Source organism: Amblyomma maculatum, unplaced genomic scaffold (assembly GCF_055883805.1).
Source record: "Amblyomma maculatum isolate TAMU_Amacu unplaced genomic scaffold, ASM5588380v1 scaffold_18, whole genome shotgun sequence".
NCBI classification, from domain to species: domain Eukaryota; kingdom Metazoa; phylum Arthropoda; class Arachnida; order Ixodida; family Ixodidae; genus Amblyomma; species Amblyomma maculatum.
In genome coordinates this window covers 5,401,042-5,426,550 of record NW_028146743.1, presented here as the reverse complement: position 1 = coordinate 5,426,550, position 25,509 = coordinate 5,401,042, and the positions used below count along the sequence as shown (strand labels likewise).

Genomic DNA, 25,509 nt, shown 5'->3' with positions numbered 1-25,509 from the left:
TACCCGGAAGTAGAGAGCTCGGGCTAGCTCGTAAGCCGCCTCGTTACCAGGAACGGCAGTGTGAGCGGGTGTCCAAATTAACTGAATTTTCCTATTTATCGTTCTTTGGGTGAGGATTTTGGCCGCCTCCGGCGATGTCCTCCCCTTCCCAAAATTTTGAATGGCAGTTTTGCTGTCGCTAATTATGAACTTGGCTTCTGTTCCTACGCAAGCTAGCGCTATCGCAACTTCCTCCGCAGTGTCTATGTTGCGGCCTCTGATGGCTGCTGCGGATACCGGTGCCCCTCGGCCATCGACTACCGAAGCTACCGCCGCACCTGTTCTGCCACTTGCCGCATCAACATAGACTACTTCATTTGCTCCCATGTTCTTGAACCGTCGCTCTAGAGCTTCGGCTTGTTTGGCCCTTCTTTCGACATTAAATTCGGATGCATATTCCTAGGGAAGGGGGGGACTACCAAGGCATTCCTGATTTCATTATTAATCGTAACTTTTTTTTGAACTCCTCTGTCTGGCTTGAGGCCTACTCTTGCAAGGATTACCCTGCCCGTCTTGGCCGTGCTTAGTCTCTCTAATTGGGAGACTCGCACTGCCTCCGCCAATTCTGCCCACGTGTTATGCACCCCGAGTTCGAGCAGTTGTTCGCTCGAGGTACCCATGGGCAGTCCTAGCGCCTTCTTAACGCATCTTCGAATCAGGCAGTCTAACTTCTCTTTTTCGCCGGCCTTGATGTCCAGGTAGAGCGTGGCGTAACTGATTCTGCTTATTACGTATGCCTTGATTAGTTTTAGTAAATTTCTCTCCTTGAGGCCTCTTCCTTTAGTGGCGACCCTCCTCAAGAGCCCGAGGGTTTGCATCGTGTAACTTTCTAATTTTTTCAGGACCTCTCCGTTATGGCCGTGGGATTGAATGACCATCCCCAAAATCCTGATCTGATCTACTTTTGGCACCGGTTTGCCCTCCACCTGAATATGAAGCTCCCCGCTATTCTTGCTATTCTTGCAGCGGAGGTACTTTGGGTAGCGGAGGTACTTTGGGTTATAAACAACTCAGATTTATGCGGGGAGCACGAAAGTCCCCTTTTAGCCGCGTAATCGACAATGATGTTGGTCACTGCCTGCAGACGTTCCTCCGTACTCGCATCACTCCCATGGTTAATCCAGAGGTTAATATCGTCCGCATACATGCTAAAATTTAGCCCCTTGATTTGGTTAAGTTTACCCGGGAGGCCTCTCATTGCCACGTTGAATAGGAAAGGCGATAGCACTGAGCCCTGCGGTGTGCCTTTGCTTCCTAACTCTATCGTAGGAGATTCTAAATTTTGAAATATCATGCAGGCTTTTCTGCCCGATAAGAAGTCTTTTATGTAGTTGTACGTTCTCTCCCCTACTCCGAGCACTTCGAGCCCTTCGAGGACAGCCTCGTGCCTGACATTGTCGAAGGCCTTGGTGAGGTCTAGGCCTAGGATCACTTTGGCGTCTCTCGATCGCGAGTCTGTGATATCATGCTTCAGTTGGAGCATTACGTCCTGCGTGCACAAGTGTGGTCAACTGACCATTTCGTGCAGCCACAGGTTGTTTTGCTCCATGAAGCACGTTAATCTCGTTTGTATTACATGCTCCAGCAACTTCTCTACGCATGAGGTTAGGGAAATTGGTCTCAAATTTTCCAATTGCGGGGGTTTTCCCGGTTTGGGCATTAGTATTATGTTTGCCGTTTTCCACTGATCTGACAACTGGCTCGTTTCCCAAACTTTTCCAATGAATTCCGTTGGAAAACTAATAGAGTCATCGTCCAGATTCCTTAGCATTTTATTGGTGATCCCATCGGGGCCCGGGGCTGATTTAGTTTTGGCTGTGGCTAAAGGTACGTCGGACGGACCCGATCAAATGGTCTTAAAGGTACGTCCGACGGACCCGGTGCGTTTTTCTTCGGGATACGTCGGACGGATCCGGGAAATATTTTTCAGAGGTACGGCGGACGGACCCAGTCGGTGGGGTTCAAGTTTAACGTCCGATAGACCCTATGCATTTTTCTCCGGGATACGCAAGTTAGATGGATGGGGATGGGCCTTTTGGAGTTGGGACACTTGGGATACGTCGGAAAAGCCGGATGTGTAGATTGTAGTGGTTACTTGGTAGCGATAGCCTAATGTAGCCAAATTGAAGTTGATACGAGGTGTGCGAGTAGAGTCTCTCCAAGTAGCCCAAGCACGGTGGATCCAAGCATACGTGAAATGTGAAATTACGAAGAACAGTACAGTGGCAAGAATAGTGCCTAGAATGGGTGATAGACTTTCGTGAGTTGGACAGCGACAGGGTGGCAAGCACGACCGCAAGCGCATGTAATCGCGGTGTTGACGGCCAGCCCGCGGGCCGCACGCCCGCTCATTTGGTCCTCGTTATCATGTGGATGGTCGTCTACGACGTTATGTAGTTTTGATTCCTCAAAGTTTCCTCACTTCAATCTGCGATGAGATGCTTCACGTAACGCGTCGCTTTCTGCTCGTATTGAGGTTTATATGTGCTTTGCTGTGCTGCAAGTTCTACATACATACAAGCGGCGCTGAAAAAGCTGGGTACCGCCGATGTGTCTCTAGCCCAAGCATCGCGTCATCCTTGTTTGTTGTGCGAATGGAGTTGTAGGCGCCGGTTTGTGTTTTTACGTGAGATATTATGATGTCCGTGCTACGTCGTAACGAAAGTGTTGTGTGAGACTACGAGAGTGCCGTGATGATGTGATGCGTGCGCCGATGTCCGGACGGACATCAGCGTGTCCATATGATCGCCGATGTTCCGAGTGCATGCTAGTATTTATTAGGTGCAGTGGTAAGTCCAGAAACGTGTCGTAATGAGATTCACACGCGCTGTGCAACAGTCGACGACGATAAGTCATCGACAATTTGTTATCAGACTGCACTACAGAGCTCAAAACTCGGAAAATGTGGTGTTTCTACAAAGTAAACGCCTACTGTTTACATTAGTGCGTTTTGAAGCTTCGAAAAAAAAAAATTAAATGGCAATACTTTAACCTGGCCTTGCACAAAGTTGTTGGGAATGCACATGATACAATTTTTGCATGTTGGAGTAGACATAAAATTAAGTGCCCAGCCCACACTGTCGAGATACGCATTACTACAGGTGAAATGGTTCAGGCTTCTGGGAAATATCAGCTGCCTGGCACAGCATCTTCCTAAATGTTCAGGCTCTGTACTATTATTGAAGGCCACTTTATCATTAATAAAGGAACGAATATGGTTTATGTGTTAATGACTAGTGCTTTTTCAATGTATATGCTTTTTTTTTTTTTAGTTTTTTCCTTAATTTCTTTTGCTTTTTGATGCTAGACGAACTCAAATGGTACATGTTTAAACTTCTCTGTCCAAAGCTGAACATGAATATCTGCCATGCATGTGACAGCTGTAATGCTGGAAAGGTTACACACTGCGACATCTCGGCGACACGTTCAGCTACTTGCCCCAAGGTCATGATATTTAATCCCAGTGATAGCAGCCGCACTTTGGTGGAGGCTAAATGCAAACGCATTTGTTTCCTGCAAGATGTCAACGCAAAGTACAGGCAGTCAATTTATCTAGAGCTCTCCACTGCAGTATTCTTCATACCTACATATGTCACTTTAGGATGTGAAACCCTACATGCCACATGTAGGATGTGTTGTTTTTTAGATTTTGGAACCTCTCATCTATGTTGCACAACATTTGGCTAATTGTAGTTCTCAAACAGTTGTTGAAAATGAAACCAAAGCAGTTATTGGCATGGTTTCCCATTTGGATTAATTTGCTAATTGTAGTTCTTTAAAACTTGCATCACTGCTAGACAGTTCAAATAGCAGGCAGTTGAATTACAAGAATGATGTGGATCATGCATTTCAGTTGACAAATGGAAAGTAATGGTTTGGTTTGGTTTGTTGGGTTTAACGTCCCAAAGCAACTCAGGCTATGAGAGACGCCGTAGTGGAGGGCTCCGGAAATTTGGACCACCTGTGGTTCTTTAACGTGCACTGACATCGCACAGCACACGGGCGCCTTGCTTTTTGCCTCCATCGAAAAGCGGCCGCCGAGGCCGGGATTCGATCCCGCATCCTTGGGAACAGTAGTCGAGCGCCGTAACCACTGCTCCACCCCGGCGGGGTGTTGCTTTAACAAGGTGGAGCTGTGAAAGCGATCATGCTTCCCCAGGACAAATATCGCGACCACACACTGAAATGGAAAGTAATGGTCCCCTCCATGCATGCACAGGTGCCCATAGATAAATACATAATTGGGTGTGTGATTGTGACACATATCAAGGGTCTACAGAAAGCCATGTGGAGCCAGTATGATATTCTTCATGAAGACTAAAGTAAAATTGTACAACAGCTGCTGTCCATTGCAGAAAAATTTGGTCATTTTGTGTGTGATTAACTGACCATGAATAGCATTTTAATCAGAGTGATATATAATATCTGGTTTAGCATCCTAAAACAACTATGAGGGATGCAACATTTGAGGGCTCCTGTACAATTTCAACCAAGTGGGGTTCTTTTACATGCACTGACACTGCACAGTGCATGACAGCCTATTGTTTTGCCTCTATTGAAATGCCTCTGCTGTGGCTGGAATCAAATCTGCATCCATGGGTTCAGCAGCCAAGCACTTTTAACTACCGAGCTAGCACAATGGGGTCAAGTAATAAAATGCACGCCATTACATTTCCTTCACAGAACTAATGTATACAAGAAAAAGTACATAGCAAAAAAAAAAAAAAAAAGAGTTTTATTGCACATTATATTCACATGGCAGTAACATCCTCTAGGAAGAAATTTCTCGTAATATTTGCATGGAAACAATAAACATCTTACAAAAACAAAACAATGCACCTACTGCACTCCAATTGTTAATGGGCAAGGTTGCATCTATGCTACTAGACTGCACTTCTCACAAAAAAAAGAAGAAAAAAACAAAAAAAAAAACACAAAAAAAACCACAAGCCCCATCTGTTTGGCCAATCACTTGATGAAACTAACAGAGACAGATGTCGCACACTACAGGCTGATCGTCTCGCAACATATCTGCATTCGTTGCATTTCAATTTCATGCCTTTCCACTTAGCTTCAACTGTTGCCAGCAGTACTAGTCACCCATCTTTTGTGAAATATTTTTTTACACTGTTCACATCAGCATCCTTGTTAACGATGGTCTCGGGCATTCTTGATGGTATCATTTTCACATGTTCCTCACCTGGAAGAATGAAGAAAATGAAAAGCCTTGAGCAGACAAAAAATTAGGGAGGCACCTAATCTCCACCTGTAAGGGTATGATGCACCAGCGTTAATGGCTCTTGTCAGCAAATCCCACTGTGGATTCCCATTCATTTACATGCCCTTTGCTACAAACTGAATCACTAATTCCTTAATTCATGTCTCTGTTATCTCACACATACTCATTAGCATATGGTCGTAGGCGGCCCTGTTATGTGATAGACAACCTGGCAAAGACCTCTGTAAGCCTCGCGTTAACCAAGCTGTACAAACATGCCTCCATGGCCTTGGAGTAAGCTTTCTTACTTGAAGCTGAAACGTCCCGGAACATATTTCAAAATATAACTTTGTAAGCTCGAGTTAACAGCTCCTGCCATGTCATGTGGCCTAGTGACAGTTGGCTCGTGGTACTTTTGGCTTGTGCACAGGGTCTGTCTGTTAATCATGATGGCTAACATGCATGAAAAAGACATTTTTGCACTAACATTGGTGGCAAATGGTCAAGTGGTGCACTGCAGATTCTGAAATGTACACCTATATACATGCAAGGGCGGCATCATCACATACCATAATCAAGAGTTCTGTCGGTAGCTGCAGTTACACGGCACTCCAATGCCCATTAAAGGACCACCTCAGACAATGGTTGTTGTTACCATAAGACCTGTTCTAACAGCGTGCTGGCACCATTCCACTGAGCGATGGGCATATATATGCATACCTTAGATAGCTCATGATTATGGGTCTCATTATGACTTCCGAGGAGTTCTGTCATCAGAAGCCCTACACTTTATGAAAGCGGGACAGCTGTCTTGAAAGGTGATGAAAAGAAATAACCAGGTTACCTTACCAATATGCTGCATGAATATACCAAGAAGCTTGTACAAAGAAAATTGAGAGTGAAATGGCAGGATTTTTGAAACATTGAAATAAACAACAAACTAAACTTTGTCAAACCTGTCATTTCAGGTCGTCTTCACAAAAGACACACCCACACCTGGCACACAGCTTCATACTTATGAAAGATGACAAATCAATATGCAAGGAGTGTGGAGATGAACTAACAATAAACCATATCTTACTTACATGTGTGCCAGAGTCGAGAAAATATAGAGGAAAACATTTTGTACAATTTTGCAACACATCCCTTTCCATTCCAGCATGATCCTAGGAGAGACTGCACTAGTCCGAATTCCCTGCATTTTTGGTTTCCTAAAATCACTCAACGTTCCTGAACAAGCCACATCCTAAAGAACACTAGTCATTACACACAAAATAAATACATTAAACCTTATTCTTGGTGCATGGCAGCATTAGTCGGGTATGCATCATAAAAACCAACACAACGCTTATAAGCTTTCAGTCTGGTGTGGTCCTTATTCCCGTGACAGCGCTGTCATGCGGGTCTAATGACCCAGCGATCGGAAAGTGACCTTTTCTAAATGCTAGCATACATTTAAAAACTGTGAAGGCGATTCTACAGATCTATGCGCGCGTGTTTTTGGTTTCGACTGGAGTACTCAAGTGTTTTATCAGCGTTCACCTGCTTTGTTGGAAAGCCTGTAGTGAAAGTGTTAAAGAGAAGACATTTTTGAGCAGTGCGTTTCTGAAGGCGTTGCTTTACTTTACGGGGCCCACAAAATGTAGCTGAATGTCAAACGCCGCCATGTAGGTTTTCTAGCAAGACAGCGGTGTAGCGTGGAAAATTGCTCCGCCGGACCAGCGCTGACCGCGGACATAAAGGCGAATTGTTCAAACTTTTAGCTACTGACCACAACTGAAACACTGAGTTGTGCATGGTCAAGGCAGAATTTTTCCACTAAGCACTGGTAGCTATCGATTTCACGTCCAATATTATGAAAATCCGTTCTCTCTTCAGTGGAGCATTTATGCGCATCAGGGTAGGCCAGCCGTGGGAACACGGATGCGTGGTTGTAGCAACGATCGCTTGCATGACACACTCTGTACAATTCCAAGGATCAGCATCTGCAACGAAATGTGCAGCGCACATTTTCTACCGCGTAAACGAAGTCCGGCGACGCATGCATATCTCCCGCGCTCGTTCGGGTCACGCTAACCTCGAGCATGCCGGCGTTTAAACTACATGTACGTAAAATTGAACGGCGAGAAAAAGATGCAGGCTGAGTACTTGTCTAGACTTCCTCTAAATACCAAAAAAAAAAAAAAAACATCGCTGTGTTGTAGGAAAATGGATCATTCGCGCTTTTGGCTTTCCGGTTGTGCACTCATGTATTGTGGTAAAGCGGGTCTTCGCCTCGACGAGTCGACGTGCAGCTCGCCGCTGTAACTGCGCAGGCTTCTAGTAGATTCGGCGTGTCTTTTGCCACCTACGGCTCTGAGGTAGAATCTAAAGGAAGGAATGAACTAGAATCATTCTATTTCCTCTGTTTGCATGTGAGGAACGATTGAGCATATGACGTATGTTTTTTTTTAATTGGTTCACAGGAAGGGAAAGGCGCAGTATCTGTCACACTTACTCTGTGGACACCTGAACCGCGCCGTAAGGGAAGGGATGAAGGTGGGAGCCGTAGTGGAGGGCTACGGAGTAACATCGCACAGCACACGGACGCCACTTCGTTTCGCCTCCATCGAAACGTAGCCGCCGAGGACTGTGACACATCTGAACATCGATCGCTCTCACTCAGCCGATGACGTATGTCACATGCAGCATATATACATACTTTAGACGGCCGAATGTTCTGCACGGCGAGGTGTGTGTGTTGTGCCGGCGCTTGATCTTCGGAGGTTGATGCAGGACCTAAGACAGCGTAAATGCTAGGAATAGCTCGCTCGCATTACAGGCAGATCGAGGTGATAGTTTAGTGCGAAGCGAAAGCTGCTCGTGAATGTGCGTATCTCGATGCCAGCTGGTGGAACTGGTGCACTACGCCGCATCGCCTGCAGCTATGTGCGTGACAAGCGATGCTTGCCGTACACAATCCTGAGTGAGGAGCGTGATCTGTGGATGAACTCTTCGTAGCACCTCATCGTCGCGGGGTCGCAGTGCGACATACGCGTTCGACGTGCATATAGCCATGAGCCTGTATGTCGACGTCCGCCGTATCTTTAGACACTTCGTTTAGTTTTTAGTCTTACAATTTCCGCCCTTACCTCTGCCTCCGTGATGGGGGCGTCAAGCGCCTCATTGGGCATGCCACCGTAGCCCGGGAGTGGGGAACGCTGGTTGTCTGCAACATACAGTTTTTTTTTTTTTACTAACTTATTCACAAACGCCGCATCGTCTCCTTTAAAGGCGTGTCTGACTTTTGCCAATCTTATTCCCAATTGAGCAATTATGATGATGATACAAGCGTTTATTGAACAAGGTTGGCGTTTTGACCTAAATGGGGAGCAGGGGCGATAATAAGCTCTATGAACAAGAAAAGAAGTTAACATACCATTGGACGGGGCTTTTAGTGTCTATTATTGGCTCAGCGCCTCCCAGCGAAACGCGCCCCGTGCTTGCCACTACAAAGCCGTATTGAACACTGTAGTCCGAGACTGGGAAATTGAATGTACCCGGTGTGTCACATGTTGATATGCAGCTAATAAAGTGCGAGTAGTCTATAATGCATTACTGTAAACGTTATGTAGGCTGGCTGGCCAGTAGCTTCTGTGTTCCGGCATGGTCTAGTGGTTAGGATACCTGGCTCTCACCCAGGAGGCCCGGGTTCGATTCCCGGTGTCGGAAGTTTCCTTTTTATTTTATTTCCTTTGAATGAAGTGATGTGCCTTTGGTGTGTTCGAGATCATCATGTGGTAGTGGTGGTCCACCGAGGAACCAACTGGTACCCCAAAAACAGGTACAGAAACAGATGCCCTCTTCCCCGCCTACAAAGGTCGTAGTCGCGCGCCCTGAGCAGAGGGATAATGAAGAGGAGAAAATGATTACTGAAACAATCAGGCCACCCCCGCAAAAACGTAAAGGGAACGAGACGGATCCGCTGGTGGCATTAGAAAGGAGACTGGACGCTAAATACGAAGCAAGATTTGAAAGAATCGAGACCCTCCTCACCCAATTAATGGGTGCGGTAAATCAAATGCAGACGCAATTCACCGCGATGCAGAACGCCTTCACCGAGAGGCTAACTACATTAGAAAAGACTGTGACCCCAATTCAACAAAATGGACAGGCGCAGTAAAAATGAAGACTCTCTGGTGTGGCAGTGGAACTGCCGCGGCTTCCAACGAAAGCGAGCGCTCTTGCAACAGCACTTAGAGCAGAGCGCAGAAAAACCTTTAGCTATAGCCCTTCAGGAAACAGGAAAAGGTCTACCAAAATTATCGGGATATCAGGCGTTCCACGGTAATCGGGGAGAAAAATCCCGCGTCTCCACGCTAGTTAAAAGACACATAGCGGTAGTCGAGCATGAGGTCAACTCACGAGACATCGAAGCTGTATTAATAGAAATTATCACTGGTCGCAAGGAAGAGGCTAGTCTCTTCATCTTAAATCTGTACAGCACCCCCCAGCAGAGAAAGGTACGTTTCCGCGCCCTCTTCCGCAAAGCGATCAAAACAGCAGGAAGCAATACTCTTATAATTCTAGGAGACTTCAATGCCGCCCACCAAGAATGGGGCTACAATAGACACGACCCCAAGGGTAGGCAACTGTGGGAGGACATACATGAGCTCGGCCTCACCCTGCTGACGGACCCTAGCTGTCCGTCCAGGATGGGAAACAGCGTCTGTGCAGACACCACCCCGGACCTTACCTTAGGAAAAAACACGGGAGACGCAGTCTGGAAAAACACAGCTCAAAATTTTGGCAGCGACCACTTTGTTCTGGCTCTCACCCTCAGCAAGGGCGTCAAAACGCGTCGCCTCAAAAAACCCAAAATCACCGATTGGGACAGGTTTAGGCAAATCAGAGAAAACTGCGAATCGGGAGATGAAATCCAAAACATAGAGCAATGGGCAGAGACGCTTAAGAAACAAGTAGAGAAAGCAACCACGACCCTACGGGAGGACGATGCGCCGGTGACGGTTGACAGCAAACTCCTTCATATGTGGGAAGCAAAATGCGGCATGGAGAGGCGTCTCCGGTCGCAAAGATGGAACAGGAACCTTAGGCGAAGGATAGCAAGATATAACAAAGAGATTGAAGATTACGCAGTAAAACTTTGCGAACAAAACTGGTGTAGTAGGTGTGACGAGATGGAAGGGAACATGAGCCTTGCTAATACGTGGAGCCTACTCAGACACCTACTTGATCCTGACAATTCGAAAACTCAATCGGGCATAAGACTGACGAAAGCCAGACACGCGTTCGAGGGCACGGACGGGGAACTCATGGCGAAACTAATTAACATGTACGTAGGCGACACGCAAACCTTACCCCTGCCGGATTACGAAGGACCCTTAAACGAGGCCCTAGACGCGCCGATCACGGAGGCGGAGGTTCGCGCCGAAATATTAGGCCTAAAAACAAAATCGGCTCCCGACCCAGACGGAATCACAAACAAGGTTCTCCGAAATTTGGACGATAATTCCATCCGCGCGCTCACCAAGTACATGAGAATCGTATGGGACAGAGGCCGCCTCCCACAACAGTGGAAGACGGCAAACGTAATTTTGATACCGAAGCCAGGCAAACCCCCTAAACTAGAGAACTTACGACCAATCTCTCTAACATCCTGTATAGGGAAATTGATGGAGCGGGTAGTCCAAACGCGACTAACGCGTTTCATGGAGCTTAACGACCTGTGGCCACACGAAATGGTTGGGTTCCGGCCCGGCCTGTGCACACAGGACGTAATGCTCCGCTTGAGACACGATATCATAGAAAGCGAAACCAGGGACGCACGCGAGGGTACTACTAGGTCTAGACCTGACAAAGGCGTTCGATAACGTAAAACACGCGGCAATTCTTTCTGGTCTCCAAGAATTGGGGGTCGGAAAGAAAACGTACGACTACGTAAAAGACTTCCTGTCGGGTAGAACGATAAAGATAAAGTTTCAGGACATTGAATCCTCCACCGTCAAACTAGGAAGCAGGGGTACGCCACAGGGTTCGGTGCTGTCCCCGTTCCTCTTTAATGTTGCCATGCGAAACCTCCCGGCAGAACTGAGGAAAGTGGAAAACTTGAAATTCAGTATGTACGCGGACGACGTCAACCTGTGGGCTACCCAGGGGAGTGACGCGAGCATCGAGGAGCGCTTGCAAGCGGCGGCGGACACCGTCGTGTCCTACGCGGCCGAAAGGGGCCTCTCGTGCTCTCCACAAAAATCGGAACTGTTTATATACAACCCGAAGGCGCTCAGGTGTAAACGCCAGATAAACATCAGCGTAACAGTAGACGGCCAAATAGTGCCAAAAGTCGAACAAATTAGGATCTTGGGGCTGTTTCTACAAGCAGATGGGTACAACGATACAACGGTAAAGAAACTGAACGCGTACGCCACGCAAGTCACGGGTCTGTTCAGGAGAATCGCACTAAAGGGTCGGGGCCTTAAGGAACGAAGCCTCCTGAAACTAATGCAGGCTTACATCACTAGCCGCATATGTTACGCCACACCATTCCTAAACATTAGATCAGACGAAAGGCAGAGAATAGACGCACTCATCAGACGATGCGCGAAGAGGGCTCTGGGACTACCCATCTCGACCTCGACTGAACGCCTCCTCGAAATGGGGGTGCACAACAACTGGACGGAACTAGCGGAGGCTGTGCGCATGGCGCAACTAGAAAGATTAAGCAGAACCACCACGGGCAGAACCATCCTCGGCTGGGTGGGACTGCAGTCAGATAGAGGAATAAGCCACAAAGTAGACATTCCACGAGAGTGTCGCGAATATATAATAGTGCCCCCCCTACCTAAAAACATGCACCCTACGTACAACAAGGAGAGGAGACAAAAGAGGGCCGAGACGCTCGCAAAGAAAGCGGGGAAAATGAAGCCGGGGGAGGTCGCCTACGTGGACGCGGCTAGCGGGAAGTCGGGGGCGGCGGTGGCTGTGGTCGTCAACGGCCGCGGCGTGCCCGCCGCCGCCGCGTCCGTTAGAAGCCGAAATGTAGACACGGCTGAAGAAGTTGCAATAGCGCTCGCTTGCGTTGGAACGGAAGCCAGCATAGTTATTAGTGACAGCAAAACAGCTGTCTGGAACTTTGGAAAAGGGAGGGTCTCGACGGAGGCAGCCAAAATTTTAGAGAAAAGAAAACTTGAAAGAAAGATTCGAATTATTTGGACCCCCGCGCACGAGTCCGTCTCCGGCAACGAGGCGGCGCACGAGCTAGCCCGAGCTCTCTACTTCCGGGCAGCCGTAGAGCCGCCTGATTGCGATGGGATGGACGAGAGGCTGCAAACTTATAAGGAAATTTTAGAACACTACAGACTTAGCAGAAGGTCCCTGCCACCACCGGACCGAACGCTAACTAACAAGGAGGCCGTCGCTTGGCGGCGCCTGCAAGCTGGGAATTTCCCAAGTCCCGTCTGGCTTTTCCACACGCAAGTGGAGGAAAAGGCGGACGATAGATGCGAAACCTGCGGAGAAAGGGGTACTCTTGATCACATAATCTGGCAATGCCTTGATTCCCCTGGCGCCAAGGAAAACATAAACAGTAGAGAAGCCTGGGAACTGCTACTGCGGAGCGAGTCCCCCGCCAACCAGCAGCAAGCTGTCCGCCTGGCGGCTGAAGCCGCGAAGAAACACTGTCACTTCGCCTGTCTTTAGTCGCGGAGGCCCCGGCCTCCGTCCCATAGGCCTGCGTGCCGGGGGCGGGGAGTAGGGGGCCTCCTACATCGGTGGAAAAATAAAGTTCGTAACAACAACAACAACGGTTATTGAATCTTGAGCCTTGTTGATTGTTTTGGTGGGTCGGCTCGATATCGCGTAGGGTGGCGGGAGCTCTTGTGGCTCTCAGCGACTCTAGGAGCCCAGCCCACCAGCTCCTTTTGCGCAGCTGGGTCCGAGCTGGACACCGCGATCTCCCATCGCTTTATGTCTGTTAGTTGCATATTGCGGGGTGGCTGGAGCTCAGAGCACATGTAGAGGATGTGCTGAAAGTCTGCTTTGGGTGCCCCGCAGTGGGGGTGTACAGGACAGAAAAGGCCGGGGTGGATATGGGCAAGGTGTGCTGGAGATAGGAAGGTACGGACCTGGAGCTGGCGCCAGGTCACCTGCTCGAGTTTAAATAGTATTGTGTGGGGCGGATACTGGAGTCGTTGCTCCCTGTAGTGGAGAGTAATTTCGTTATAGGTAACCAGGCGTTCGCGTGCACTGCCTGGGTCTGTAGCTGGCCCTGCTCGGTTGACGTGCGCTCGAGCTCTTTATTGGGAAAAATTGTGGTTAGAGAACAATGGTCGGCAGTCCTTGTCCAGTAGTTCGTTGGCCTCAGCAGCGGCTCTGGCTCGCTGCACCAGCATGAGCTAGCTGATGCTGCGCGGTCCTCCCACTGCTCAGGACTACGGCTAGTGTCTCCCACTAGATCATTTTGGCCTTATCTTGTGGTACAAGACTCTGTTGGCATATGTGTTTGTTTGTAGGCGTCTAAGTGTAGGCTTGCTGTGTCATGTGGAAATGCGTATATTTCTACGCCTCTCCCTACACGCTCATATTGTTTCCCGTATGTTTCTGGTGTTATTAAAGGCTCTACAGCTAGATGGCTCCGCAATATTAGATGCAGAGGCAACGAGGCAGCAGTTCACCACTGGCATATTGTGCAATAAAAGATAAAACCTAACTGAAATCACGTGAGTGTTCAACTGGAACTTTTTCGTTCCGCCTACTTCAATAATTATATATAGTTATTATAAATAATGAACTTATTGAACGTTAAACGCTGAAGTGTGAAGCGCCACGAAAACATTTCAATCTAGTTTTCGAGACACCCTAGTAGCCCTTTTTTATTAGGCAAAAATGAAAGCCCGCGAAGTTTAAAAATACCACGCGACAGCGCGCTCTGTCAAGAGGCCTCTGCGGTCACTGTGCGCCCGAATACGCCGCGATTACAGCGCACGCATTCGTGACTGATTTTCAGCTCCTGCGATGCCCATGACAGAGCTATGCTATAGTGCCTAGAATATACTCTGTGTTGCATCTGGCTCGGGGATAAGGCGAGTTGATTCGCCGGAAAAGCACGCTGTCAGCAGTCTAATTGTTAGAACGATGTTATACCGCGCTTTGCATATTTGGGGGCCGGGATTTAAAAAAATTCCTATGCGAAATCTGCTGCCTTATTCGAGCTGAAATAACGTTCACAAAGTAGCAAAATATGGTCTACGTTATTTGATAAGTGATTCAACATCGGTACTTGCCTAGATTTTCCAGAATCGACGAAAAACTGCTCTTGGCGGCGTGCACAATTTTCGCAAAAGATAGTCGAGAAGCTGCTTTGACAATGCTTCTCCCAGCTAAACCGTGGAATCCTCGCAGTTAAAATTCTGCAGGAAGGGCATATTGTCGCTAGTATTCTTTAATACCAAATTTGTTTGGGGTACTTGCCTGATTCGATCAAAAGAAGTCAAATGTTCCCATCTTATGCGGCGGCGACGACGCCAGACGAGCCGCTGCCCCAGCGATAGTACTGATGGCGCCACATCATGCTGCGATAACAACTCTGTAGCAGGAATAGAGGGGGCGAACGTTTCTGACAGAAGGTTTGAGTTGTTGTAAAGCAGCATGAGGTGGCGCCACTAGTACCATCGCTGGGTCAGCGGCTCGTCTGGCGTCGTCCACGCCGCATAAGATGAGAACATCTGACTTCTTTTGATCGAATCAGGCAAGTACCCCAAACAAATTTGGTATTAAAAAATACTAGCAACACAATACCATTTCTGTGCAAAATTTGAACTTAATAAGCCCTGGTGATGCTGATGGTTCATATACCTTGGTAAAGTATCGAGCATTGCTGGATACTGAATGTTCACAGGCATATGAGAATAGGAGTGGCGTGAAGTGTTTTAATTGATTCAGCCTCTTTGTATGACACATTTCCTCACTGTCAATGCAAATGAGCGGGGGTGGAAGTGCTGCTCCAATTGTTCCATTCTGCTCCAAACTGCTTTCCCTGCTCTATTCTGCTCCAAACTGGTTGCGTCGATGTTCTGCCACCAAATTTAGCAAACACGGGAACAATGTCAAAGCACTGGGGGCAAAGATATATAACGCATCTTGCACTGGGCTTAATACAAATGAAATTTTTTTAAGGGAAGGAAGCATGGAGCATAATATATATTTGTTGGCAAGTAAATTCCGTATGAGCCACTGGAAATTGGAGATAATTGCGAAAAAAAAAATGCCCTGTGCATGTTACGTAGCACCTCCTCTCAGCCTTTCGAATTGCCCGTGGAGAGAAGCGAGATCAGCAAGCGAAGCAGATAGCGCAAACTACTGTGAGCTGCTAGCTAGTAAACGTGTCCGACTGCAAAAACTGCATGAGTTATGAGTTATTCTAATGATTCTGCTGTGAAAACAAGCAGGTATTTCACCATCAGGCCTCTTTGTCAGCCTTGACGAACTTGCCAGCAAGCTTGCCAGGCCTGTGGCAGACAAAACCATACTTGAAGCGCTATGGGTTGGTTTGCCAAAACTGTCTATCACTAGGAAGCTTCTAAAGTGTTGGAAAGGCATACGGGGTCTATCGCCAAATATTAAAAATGAGCCCCAGCATTGTTCAAGCAAACAGTGATGAACTATTGGCAGGAGGCGGTGAAGTAAAAAAGCTGTATAATGGAAAGGCTACCTTTCAATACCATCTGTATATCCCGGAGCTGCTCCAAAATTCCTGAGCCTGCTTCCAGCCCATATGGCGGTGTTTTTAGGCCTCTGTCATATTTACAAACGGACAAGTCAGTTGAGGTCGTGCTGCAGTCGTCTATGATCCCATGGTAGTAGGCAAAAAGCATGGGAGTGGCACTGGCCGTTATTGGTGCGTTATTGTGGTCTGAAGGCTCCTTTTTGGCAGACGAAATATCCGTGTGCTCAGGGATGCATAGCATCAAAAAGGATCACGCAATACCACAGGCTTTTAGGTGTATCCTAAATGAATGAAATAAAATAGATATTCACAAGATAGGGAGTGGAAATGTCATGCCCGTTAATCTGAGCTCCAAATTAGTATCACTGCTAGAGCGCATCGAAGTGGTAGACTCGAAATTTAGGTCTGTCAAGTCAAAACTGGCAAACGCGTTAGGTCAGACTAGATGTTGAAGCGCACCAGCAAGCTTTACGTTTGCTGCTAGTCTTTTGCAAGTTGTTGCTTTCTCTCTTTCCACTTTCACTTCCAATCTTCCTCCCTACCCTCACGGCGCGGTTGTGGTGTCCACAGAAAACAAGTGAGACAGTTACCGCGCCTTTCCCCTTCTATAAATAAATAAATCAAAAGTTGTTGCTAAGGTCGGCCTGTGTTATATATATCTTTACATGCTTTGGCTGTTTGTCTTGTTTGAAATGAGTGCAAAGTTGAAAAGGTATTGAACTTTCATAGAAAGGAATCAGAGTGAAAATTGTGTATTTCAGAAAAAGAAAACTGCAATTATCAAAGGCGTTCGACGTTAGAAGCATGCTTCAAAGCATAATTAACGTGCTCTAAAACTGCTCCAAAATGCTCAAGCTTGCTTCCACCCCTGAATGAGTGTCCGATTTTTGGGTGGTGTGGAATGGTATGCAGTGAGGTATGGAACGGTACAGTATTGTGTGTTATGGTATGGTCGATTGTGCAAAAAACACACACAAATGCAGTTTGCCTTTTGTCTCTTTACCATTTGTCTCCTTCACACATCTCTTCTCTCTAAATTAAACCAACCAGCCTGTCATATTTTATTGTAGTCATTTTAAGGCCTTGCCCTTTTTCTATATATGCCTTGCCGGGGTGGCGCAGTGGTTACGGCGCTCGACTACTGTTCCCAAGGGCACAGGATTAAGTCCCGGCCTCAGCGGCCGCTTTTCGATGGAGGCGAAAAGCTAGGCACCCGTGTTATGTGCGATGTCAGTGCATGTCAAAAGAACCTCAGGTGGTCGAAATTTCCGAAGTCCTCCACTACGGTGTCTTTGGAATGTTACACAGACACTAAAAAACAAAAACCTTTTCCATGTACAGCAAAGGCCCACAAAAATAGCTGGCATTCAAGGATTATGTGTGGCTTGCCACCTAAGAACCATTCTTCATTTCGAAATCTAGTTCTGGTCTTAAATTTCATATGTGCTATTATGGCTGGTTTTTTCTCATGATAATTCCTATCTTATACTTGTGCCTCCTTACCTTGCAAATGTCAGCTCCATATACCATTCCCCTCTGCAATGCCTTTGGACCTTGAAGGCATAGTAATAAATTAATATTTTTATGGTAAACATGGTATTTATTATTGCCTTTTGTTGCCCTTCAACAAACAGCAGTGTTGTAGAGGAAATAGACAATAGGCCCACTGTAGAAGAACGGCTGATTGGGCGAGTTGGTGAACCATGATGGACTGTAATATAAGTGCGCAACAGAAATGTGACAAAGAGGAAAAGTGAACAACGACGGCAACGGCGCAAATCTGCGCCGTCGCCGTCGTTGTCCACTTCTCCTCTTTGTCACATTTTTGTTGCGAACTTATATTACAATAGGCCCACTACCTGACGGCAGTGGGCCTTTCGCCGAACAACTCATCTTCATACATTGCATGGATGCAAGGGCCTTATCATCGCTCTCTCTTGAACTTTATTAGAACAGCCAACCTTTTTCCTTTCATTTAATATCCCCTTTAATTTCTTTACATATTACATTATGCCCTGAGGCAATAAACAACATTATTAAAAAATAAATAGACAATTAAGAAAACAGATGCTTTGGTCCTCCCAGGATGGAGAGCCAACAGTTACAGTACTCACCTGTGTAAAATGAAATGCAGATGTTTCAGTGCCATTGCTCACACTGATGTTTTTAAAAACGCTCTAGGCAAAAAGTATGTAAATGCTGCAAATTTCTTTTCCGAACGTTTCGTTTTATGCTTGATGGATTAGTGACAAGACACGGGTGGCACACTGTAAGAAGTCCATGTGGTCTGCTCTACTTGACAGAACGCAAGAGAGGCAAAGGATGGGACAAAAAATATGTGGCAAGTCTGCCCCTTGTTCTGCTGTAAAAATTCAAGGACCCTTTACCACTCAGCTTTGGCAATTGCTTGTGCTTTTTAGTCTGAAAGCCTAAGCATGGAAAACCCTGCCGGGGTAGTGTAGTGGTTACAGCGCTCCACTACTGTTCCCAAGGACGTGGGATCGAATCCCGGCCTCGGCAGCCGCTTTTCGATGGCGGCGAAAAGCAAGGTACCCATGTGCTGTGCAATGTCAGTGCACGTTAAAGAAGCCCAGGTGGTCGAAATTCCCGGAGTCCTCCACTACGGCGTCTCTCATAGCCTGAGTCGCTTTGGCACGTTAAACCCCACAAACCAAACCAAACGTAAGCATGGAAAGGGTCAAGTTGCAGCATGTAGGAGGTAAAGGTTTAAGTGTCAGTGTCCAGGAGAGTTCCTTGGACATGTAAATCATTCTGGAAAGCATCTATATTGCATTGTTATGAGTGGACATTCATGCTTTTTTTGGATGGCTAGCGGTTCAGATATGGTACATGTTTGTGGTATTTGAAAGGAGAGCGTAAAGTATGATAATTCTGTTTTTTTCAGAAGTTTTTATTACCTTAAATGATTCAATTCTTTGGCAACCTTAATGCATAAAATGTGACATCCGATAAAGATGCCGTGGTCTGTCTTTTTTTTTTCTTTTGATTCTTTTCTGTTGCCACTGTTTTCTCATGGCCATGTGCGAAAAAACGTTTTTCGAGCACACACACCCCCCCCCCCCACAGCGTGAAAAATCTTATCACACCGTAATTGCTGTTTGTTGCATAATGTTTGCTCTATGCTTGGAGGGCCATATTGCTTTGTAAAAAATTGTAAGTCTGCAAAAGATGGCGTTCATTTCGTGAAGTAGCTGTCAGTTGGGATTGCACTCAGTCTGCCGCACTCCAAGTAGTTGTAGCCAGTGTGCTGCGAGCCAACGCAGCTCATCCTGGACTAATGTTCACAAAGCATGATGAGCCCATTGTAACTGCTGTAGTTTTAATTCTCACCACACAGTATGATTGTTTCCCTGTTTGAAATTTGTAAAGTCTAATGCACACACCAGTAATACGAAAATAGCCCAGAAGCAGGAAGATGTGTCGCAAATGCTCAGCAAAACTGATATAATCGTTTTTACTCCTTTGTGTACATCAGCATCTAGTCGTAATACCAGATGTGCTTTTCTTTTTTGAAGTAATGGATTAATGATGCCGTGGCGACAGCTATCTATTGGCTCAATGCGGCATGAGATCACATTTTGTAACTAAGGTAATGGTAGTGTATTAAATCATATTTGAGTTTGTAAAGAAAATGCAGTAGTTGAGTCCTAGGCTGTTAAGGTATATTCAGTTACCGGGAAGTGTTAAACATCTAGACGCTATTTTTTTTTTTTGTGAGTTGAACTTGTTGAGGTGAGAAATTGCGTTTTGTTATTTAGTGGGTTGTAATTATCAACTACTGTAAAGGATGCCCACTATGCTGAGTGTGCTGTGTGTCAAAAAGCGACCGCCTGCTCATGACTGACTGCACCTGCGGTGAACAGTTGGGAAGTCAAATCGAGACGTGAAGCAGTGGTAAAGCAGTGCAGGCTTTTTGTTTTGGACCCTCAGATGCTGTGCCCAGGCATGCTTTGAAGTAGCTCTGTTTTTTTTTTTTTTTCATTGTTCTATTCTGATATGCAATTGGCATATAAAAGATGGCATTATCCGCAATAAAATAAGTTGGTAGTAGGTGCTCTTTCTGTCACTCTTCTTTCTTGTGTCCTTTGCAGCGTTTGAATGTAATATATCAAAGATGTCTGCCATTGCATGTTTGAAAACTTCTCCAGCTTTGGTCAGCCTTCTACCTGTGCAATCCAAGCTAGCCATTTAGCACAGCAGCTCCTCTAATCTTTGTGGCACAGAAAATGCAACTTTGCTGATAAGCGAGGCCCACCATTGACCAGGGAATCCTGTTCTTTCTTTCAGCGGTCCAGGAAGGCGTCACCATCAGAGCCAAGCAGGAACACTATGGTCTGCCCACAACTGAGCCTGGCGGCACACTGCACGACTGATCATGGCAACAGTTTACTGTGCACTTTTGAATGTACTAAGTGACTTTGACATCACTGTGATCATGAACATGCTTTTCTGCATACTCGACAAAGAACGTGTGTAAAAAGAGAGTGAAATGGACTTGACAATGTAGGCAGAACACCTGTTCTGTGATGCATATTCATTCACTGCCCTCGCACTTTAATGCATTTTTATGGGCTGAAGATAAGCAGTAACCATGAACAAATGTGCTTTGTAAGGCAAGCTCAGCTCTTGTCCTGCTGTCTGCGTTTCTGTCCATGATGCTTACTGAACACAATATAACTAGTTCACTGGAGATGACAGTGAAAAGCAGTCCCATTTCAAAAAATGGTTCTGAGAAGTTTTCGCTGTTCCGTGGTTGCCAATTCGTAGGACACTTTGCTTGATATTCTAAGAGGTATTCTTTTCACGTGGCTCGCTGTTTTCCTTATGCACCCTTCTGTTCATGCTAAAGTTGCCCCTTCTAGTATTGCCATAAAACAAGTGCAGTTTTAAGAACTAAAGTTGTCTGGTGTGCTTTACTTGTGTGTCTGTGTAATAAAAGTGAAGATTTTATCCTTGGTGCTACCTTGCGCTGTTTATTGTGACGAACTTTTTTTAGTTGTAAAAAGGGTGGGGGCGGGTATTTGGTCGAAATAAGAACAGGCAAGCAGCTGTGGCTACTAAATTATGCTAGTTAGCATTTCAATCACGTGTGCTCATATTGGAAAGCAGATGCATAGCATTTTATTCCTGTAGTTTGCACCTACAGCTTGTCTGCATAGCTTGTACCTACTTCTGAATTGATTTTTGTGGCAGCAAGGCTGCTTAAAGGCATGCCAGCACATGAGTTGTTGGTAGTGTTACCATGTTTACAACTTTCCAGCAGTGCCCAGCTTAAAGACAGGTGTAGCAAGCGTCGTCACAGTTTTCAACTCTTGTGCAAGGTTTTTGGGATCTGTAATTACTCGTCTTTTTCCCAAGGCTTCTTTGTGGTTTCTTGACTGTGCCACATATCTAAACCCTTGGAAAGGAGCTGTGAGAAAATGCAGCTTGTTCTTTCTCCTGCACGCTCACTTATTTACTGCAATGGGGTTCCGCGGATTGATGACATTAAAATGAGCTATGTGGTAATATCCACTTGAATATCAAGTTTGGTAAGGAAAGTTGGCTCAGTATGCCCGTGCTGCTAAGAAAGGGTGTGCAACAGCTACAATTGCTTATTTTGCAAGCATTTCAATTTTCGCAATTACATTTACTGAAGTGGCATTTTATCCAGGGCCCATATTCGGAGTTTGCATTGTTGTCATCATTACTTTGAGTCATCCGATTGGTGGAAATGCCGGAACTGGATAGCGGAAGTGGCGAAAACTTCTAATACGGGCCTTGTGCTAACCTCTTTCGGCATATATCAATGTATATAACATCACTCCCTTCTTGGGTAGTCTCTCGTTGATATTGCATTTTCAGGTGCAAGGGCATGAAAAGCACACAAAGTAAACACCAAGCACTATGGTGAGAACCCGTGGTTGTTGCTTCTGCACACCAATTCTAAATGCCAACAGGAACTATCTTGCCACTCTTGCTGCATAAAGCAATTTGAAGTAATTTGGAGCAATTGACACTACCATGTCTCGAAGCATGCGAACAGAAAATAGTTCGATTGGGCTAGGGCCGATTCAATTTTCTGTAATTGTTCAGAATGCAGGAGACAGCTACATGCTTGCATTTCAGCTCCAGCCAAATCTGGCACATTAAAATGAGTGCACAGAAAAAAAACAAAACAGGGGCACATGCTTGCAGACAAGAATGTGTAAGAGGCTCTGGCAATTGCAACCAGTGTTTTTATTCACTCAACCCAGGATTAAACAAGGACACTTGCCAAGTGCAGATGTCAAAACAATGAAGAAAACAAAAGGGAAGGGGCTCTTTTAATTAAGATGTAATTTAGAAAAGATATGCTTTGCACTTACCACAACAGTGCTGAGGCACCAATGTACAATGTGGCCCAGCATGGCCGAAAAAAAAATTCATACCGTACCAGCAAAATAAGGCATTCCATAGAGGAGTGTTCTGAATCCGGCTTGGGGCTACTCTAATGTGCACCGAACTTTCAGTGCACGGATAAGACATGGCTGCCGCAGCTGTGAGTTGAACCTGCCAACTCATGCTCTGCAGCAAAAGGCCACACCTACCAAACAAAGCACGCATGCCCACTATAACAGAAGAACATGGATGCAAGGCTCGTGTTTTGAGCAGAACCACCTTGCAGTTTAACTTTATTCGTTTGCCAAGCATTCACCAGTTCGGTAAGAAAAGAAAGGATGAATTTTGAAGCAGTGAAACTCTATTTCCAATGCAGCCACTCCCAGTAGCATATAGCAGCCAGTTTTTCTGGCTGCATACACTGCATTAAATTCCCATGGATGCCATCTACCCGTTCTGCTCGGAACACGGACCAAACAGCTCACAGTGGACCAGTCTGTACAAGATGAACTGAAAGGCAATGGCTGACAAACACTCAGTCATTTTCAAAAGTCACAAGAGCCTCTGGGTTTCTGTGGCACCCCTAGTGTTTCGGAAGATGCGCGAGTCCACCTCACTTCTCACAGTAATGGGGGCACCACAAAATGCCCTCCAGACGACTACACTTGTGCGCTAAGTGGCTCATGTACTTTTGAAAAGGGCTGTACACACCACAGCAAACACTACCACACACTGCAAGACAGAAGCGCACCACTGCTGTTTTATCAACACATGGGATGGCTCACGACATCACTTTGCCCTCGCTGTTTAAAACAGAATGGCGGTTCACTTTCAGTGAGCCAAAGCAACCTCATGCACCAACCACACTGTACACAGACTCATTTGGCTTGTCCATAGCATCCCTCGTACTTTGCACGCTTAACAGCGCATGCGTACCCAGTATGGGAAGCAAGGTCAGTGCGAGTTGCACTAGATTTGCCTGGTCTGCACAGGTAACTAGAGAAACTACTGCTGCTGTTACGGGTGCTGCACTCGCAGCAAAGCTGACTCCTTGACACCCTGGGAAAAAAAAAAAAAAAAAAAAAAAAAAAAAAAAAAAAGCCCAGCCAGAGAAACTAGAATAGGTTTTCTGCACTATAAGACATGGCTGGAAATAAATGTTACCATGACCAAAGCCAGCCCTGCTTTCAAACAAGTGTGTTGAAAACTTTGTTTATAGCTCCCATGAATTTTAAAAGAAAATGCACATAGCAACGACTGTGGCTAGTTTCACCTCTTAATTGACAATGAGCCCATGTCCAAAAATAACCAGGACAGCAGCTTGGGCAAGTTGGTTATTCATTTGTGACAAAACAGTGCGTAGCAAAGGGATAGGACAGCACTTATGTCTTGCCCCTTTGCTACGTGCCGTTTTGTCACAAAAGTCCAAAAATAAGCACAGTGTTCTAAAAAATACCAACAACCATATTTTTTTCTGAAAATACAAGTGTTGTGAATTAAGTTAGGCTTCCAGCATACTGCAAGGTCTAGGATACATTTAAATTACAGGACATTTGGGGACACACAGTACTTGAAACAAAGCAATACCATGAGTGTGAAGGCATCACGTCAAACGCCCAGGTGTACACTCAAATACATCTTTAGGGAAAGAAAGCATGAAAATACAGCATAGTTGCTATTGTCTAACAACAGGCAATCAAATCTCTTGGCATGCATGTCTTTTTTGTTTTTTTTTTGAGGCAATGTAAGAGTTCCACTCGCAAATTAACATTCAGGTCAGCTCACATAGGTCACCAATATCGCAAGTCAAGTCACAGACATTTTTCAAATGACGGGATCAATTAAGTCCGCAGTAGAATAGGCATGCACACTCTGAACCAGGACAGAATTTGTGCGGTCTGAGCTGTACTACAGCCACCGATGCGTGACATGCACCTCAACCAAAGTAGGAAATGAGGGCTACATTAAGCGTGTATACAGCATTCATTCTTCAGCAACATTACACAAGCAAAACCGAAGTAGAAACAAGACTGTGCGCTTTAGGGCGTGAGGAGCGCCAGAAATAAGCTGAATAAGAAGCAGGACCAATCGGACTAACTGTCATAGGCGACACATGCGGTGTACTACGAAGCACCCAACGGCACAGCGGTTGTGGCGAGGGCAGCGACGTCAGCACCAGTAGCAGCGGCAGCAGCAGCATCACACACTTTATTCCCTTCTTCGCCGCAGACCCTTGAAAGAGAAGTCAGCAGAAAGGGTAGGGCTACTTGAGGCATCGTTCAAAGTACGTTGCGCCGACGTAGCCCCCGAGCATGGCCTTCTTGACATTTTGTTCAAACAATCTTCGATTGCTTTGTAGAACCTCGGCTGCGTCTTTATTTAGTGGGTCCTCGGGGTTAGGTTCGAGGAAGAGATACTGTAGGCCGTAAACGATCGAGTTGACCGTCAGCACGGGCTTCCAGTCTTCGCGCAGGATGTTCAGACAGACGTTGCCGTCTAGGTCTATGTTCGGATGGTAAACCATGGTGTCACACTTGACCTTGGGCGGTTCGTGCGGGTAGTTTGGACTCACACGAAAGCTGAAAACGAAGCGTCCGTTCCGGTAGAATCCCTCATCAGGGCAGATGACCAGCTTGAAGTTCAGCAGGTCGTCCGGATCTGGGAACTCCATCTGACAGGTCTTGGGCAGATTCAACTCGTTGATGTCCTTCGTAATGCGCAGCTGAGCAGCTGAAGCGCGTTTCTGGCTCGTGGGCTTGTTGCCCATCGCCTCGCCATCCTTCTGCTGCTGCTTGAGCGAGAAGAGCTTGATCATCGCGAGGCTGGCCGGATCCGCTGCACAAAACAGGGAGGCAGACACAAGACCACGCACACAACGATATCCCTACGCCTAGCGCCTATTTATAAGCTTCCCCATACTACCGCGCGCGGCAGCTAAATCGACCGTTTGTTATGTTCCAGCCCTTACGCCCTCTCTGTAGATTGTAGTTTTGTGAACTACCGCTGCACCCAAAGCGCTGCTGTCGAAAGAAAATTGCATAGGACGTGGGTCTCCGCTGCTCATAGCCGCCGATTTGTTGTGGCTTGTTTAGTTCACCCGAGCGCCGCTGCCCTCCGTGGCGCCACGACTTACCCCCACCTAGGCTGCCTC

The 25,509-nt window shown here is 46.4% G+C and overlaps 2 protein-coding genes and 1 non-coding gene across 3 annotated transcripts in view; 2 read left to right on the top strand and 1 right to left on the bottom strand.

Moving 5' to 3' along the window:
- Window positions 1-20,948, top strand: part of LOC146171749 (DNA repair protein SWI5 homolog) — a 29,381-nt gene extending 8,433 nt beyond the window's left edge. The window contains exon 5 of the mRNA XM_084586361.1: window positions 20,286-20,948. Coding sequence (XP_084442487.1) covers window positions 20,286-20,371 — 86 coding nt within the window. The 3' untranslated portion in view covers window positions 20,372-20,948. The remainder of the gene's footprint in view (window positions 1-20,285) is intronic.
- On the top strand, window positions 8,897-8,968 carry TRNAE-CUC (transfer RNA glutamic acid (anticodon CUC)). Its single transcript has one exon. It is a non-coding gene; the product is annotated as a tRNA-Glu (tRNA).
- Window positions 20,949-22,200: 1,252 nt separating the features above from the next.
- UbcE2M (NEDD8-conjugating enzyme UbcE2M) lies at window positions 22,201-25,292 on the bottom strand. Its single transcript, XM_084586311.1, has one exon. The coding sequence runs from the start codon at window positions 25,171-25,173 to the stop codon at window positions 24,622-24,624; it is 552 nt and encodes a 183-aa protein (XP_084442437.1). The 5' UTR covers window positions 25,174-25,292; the 3' UTR covers window positions 22,201-24,621.
- Window positions 25,293-25,509: the final 217 nt, after the last annotated feature.

Excerpts from the sequence above, each read along its gene's own strand:
- UbcE2M (XM_084586311.1), bottom strand. The coding sequence starts at position 25,173 with ATGATCAAGCTCTTCTCGCTCAAGCAGCAGCAGAAGGATGGCGAGGCG.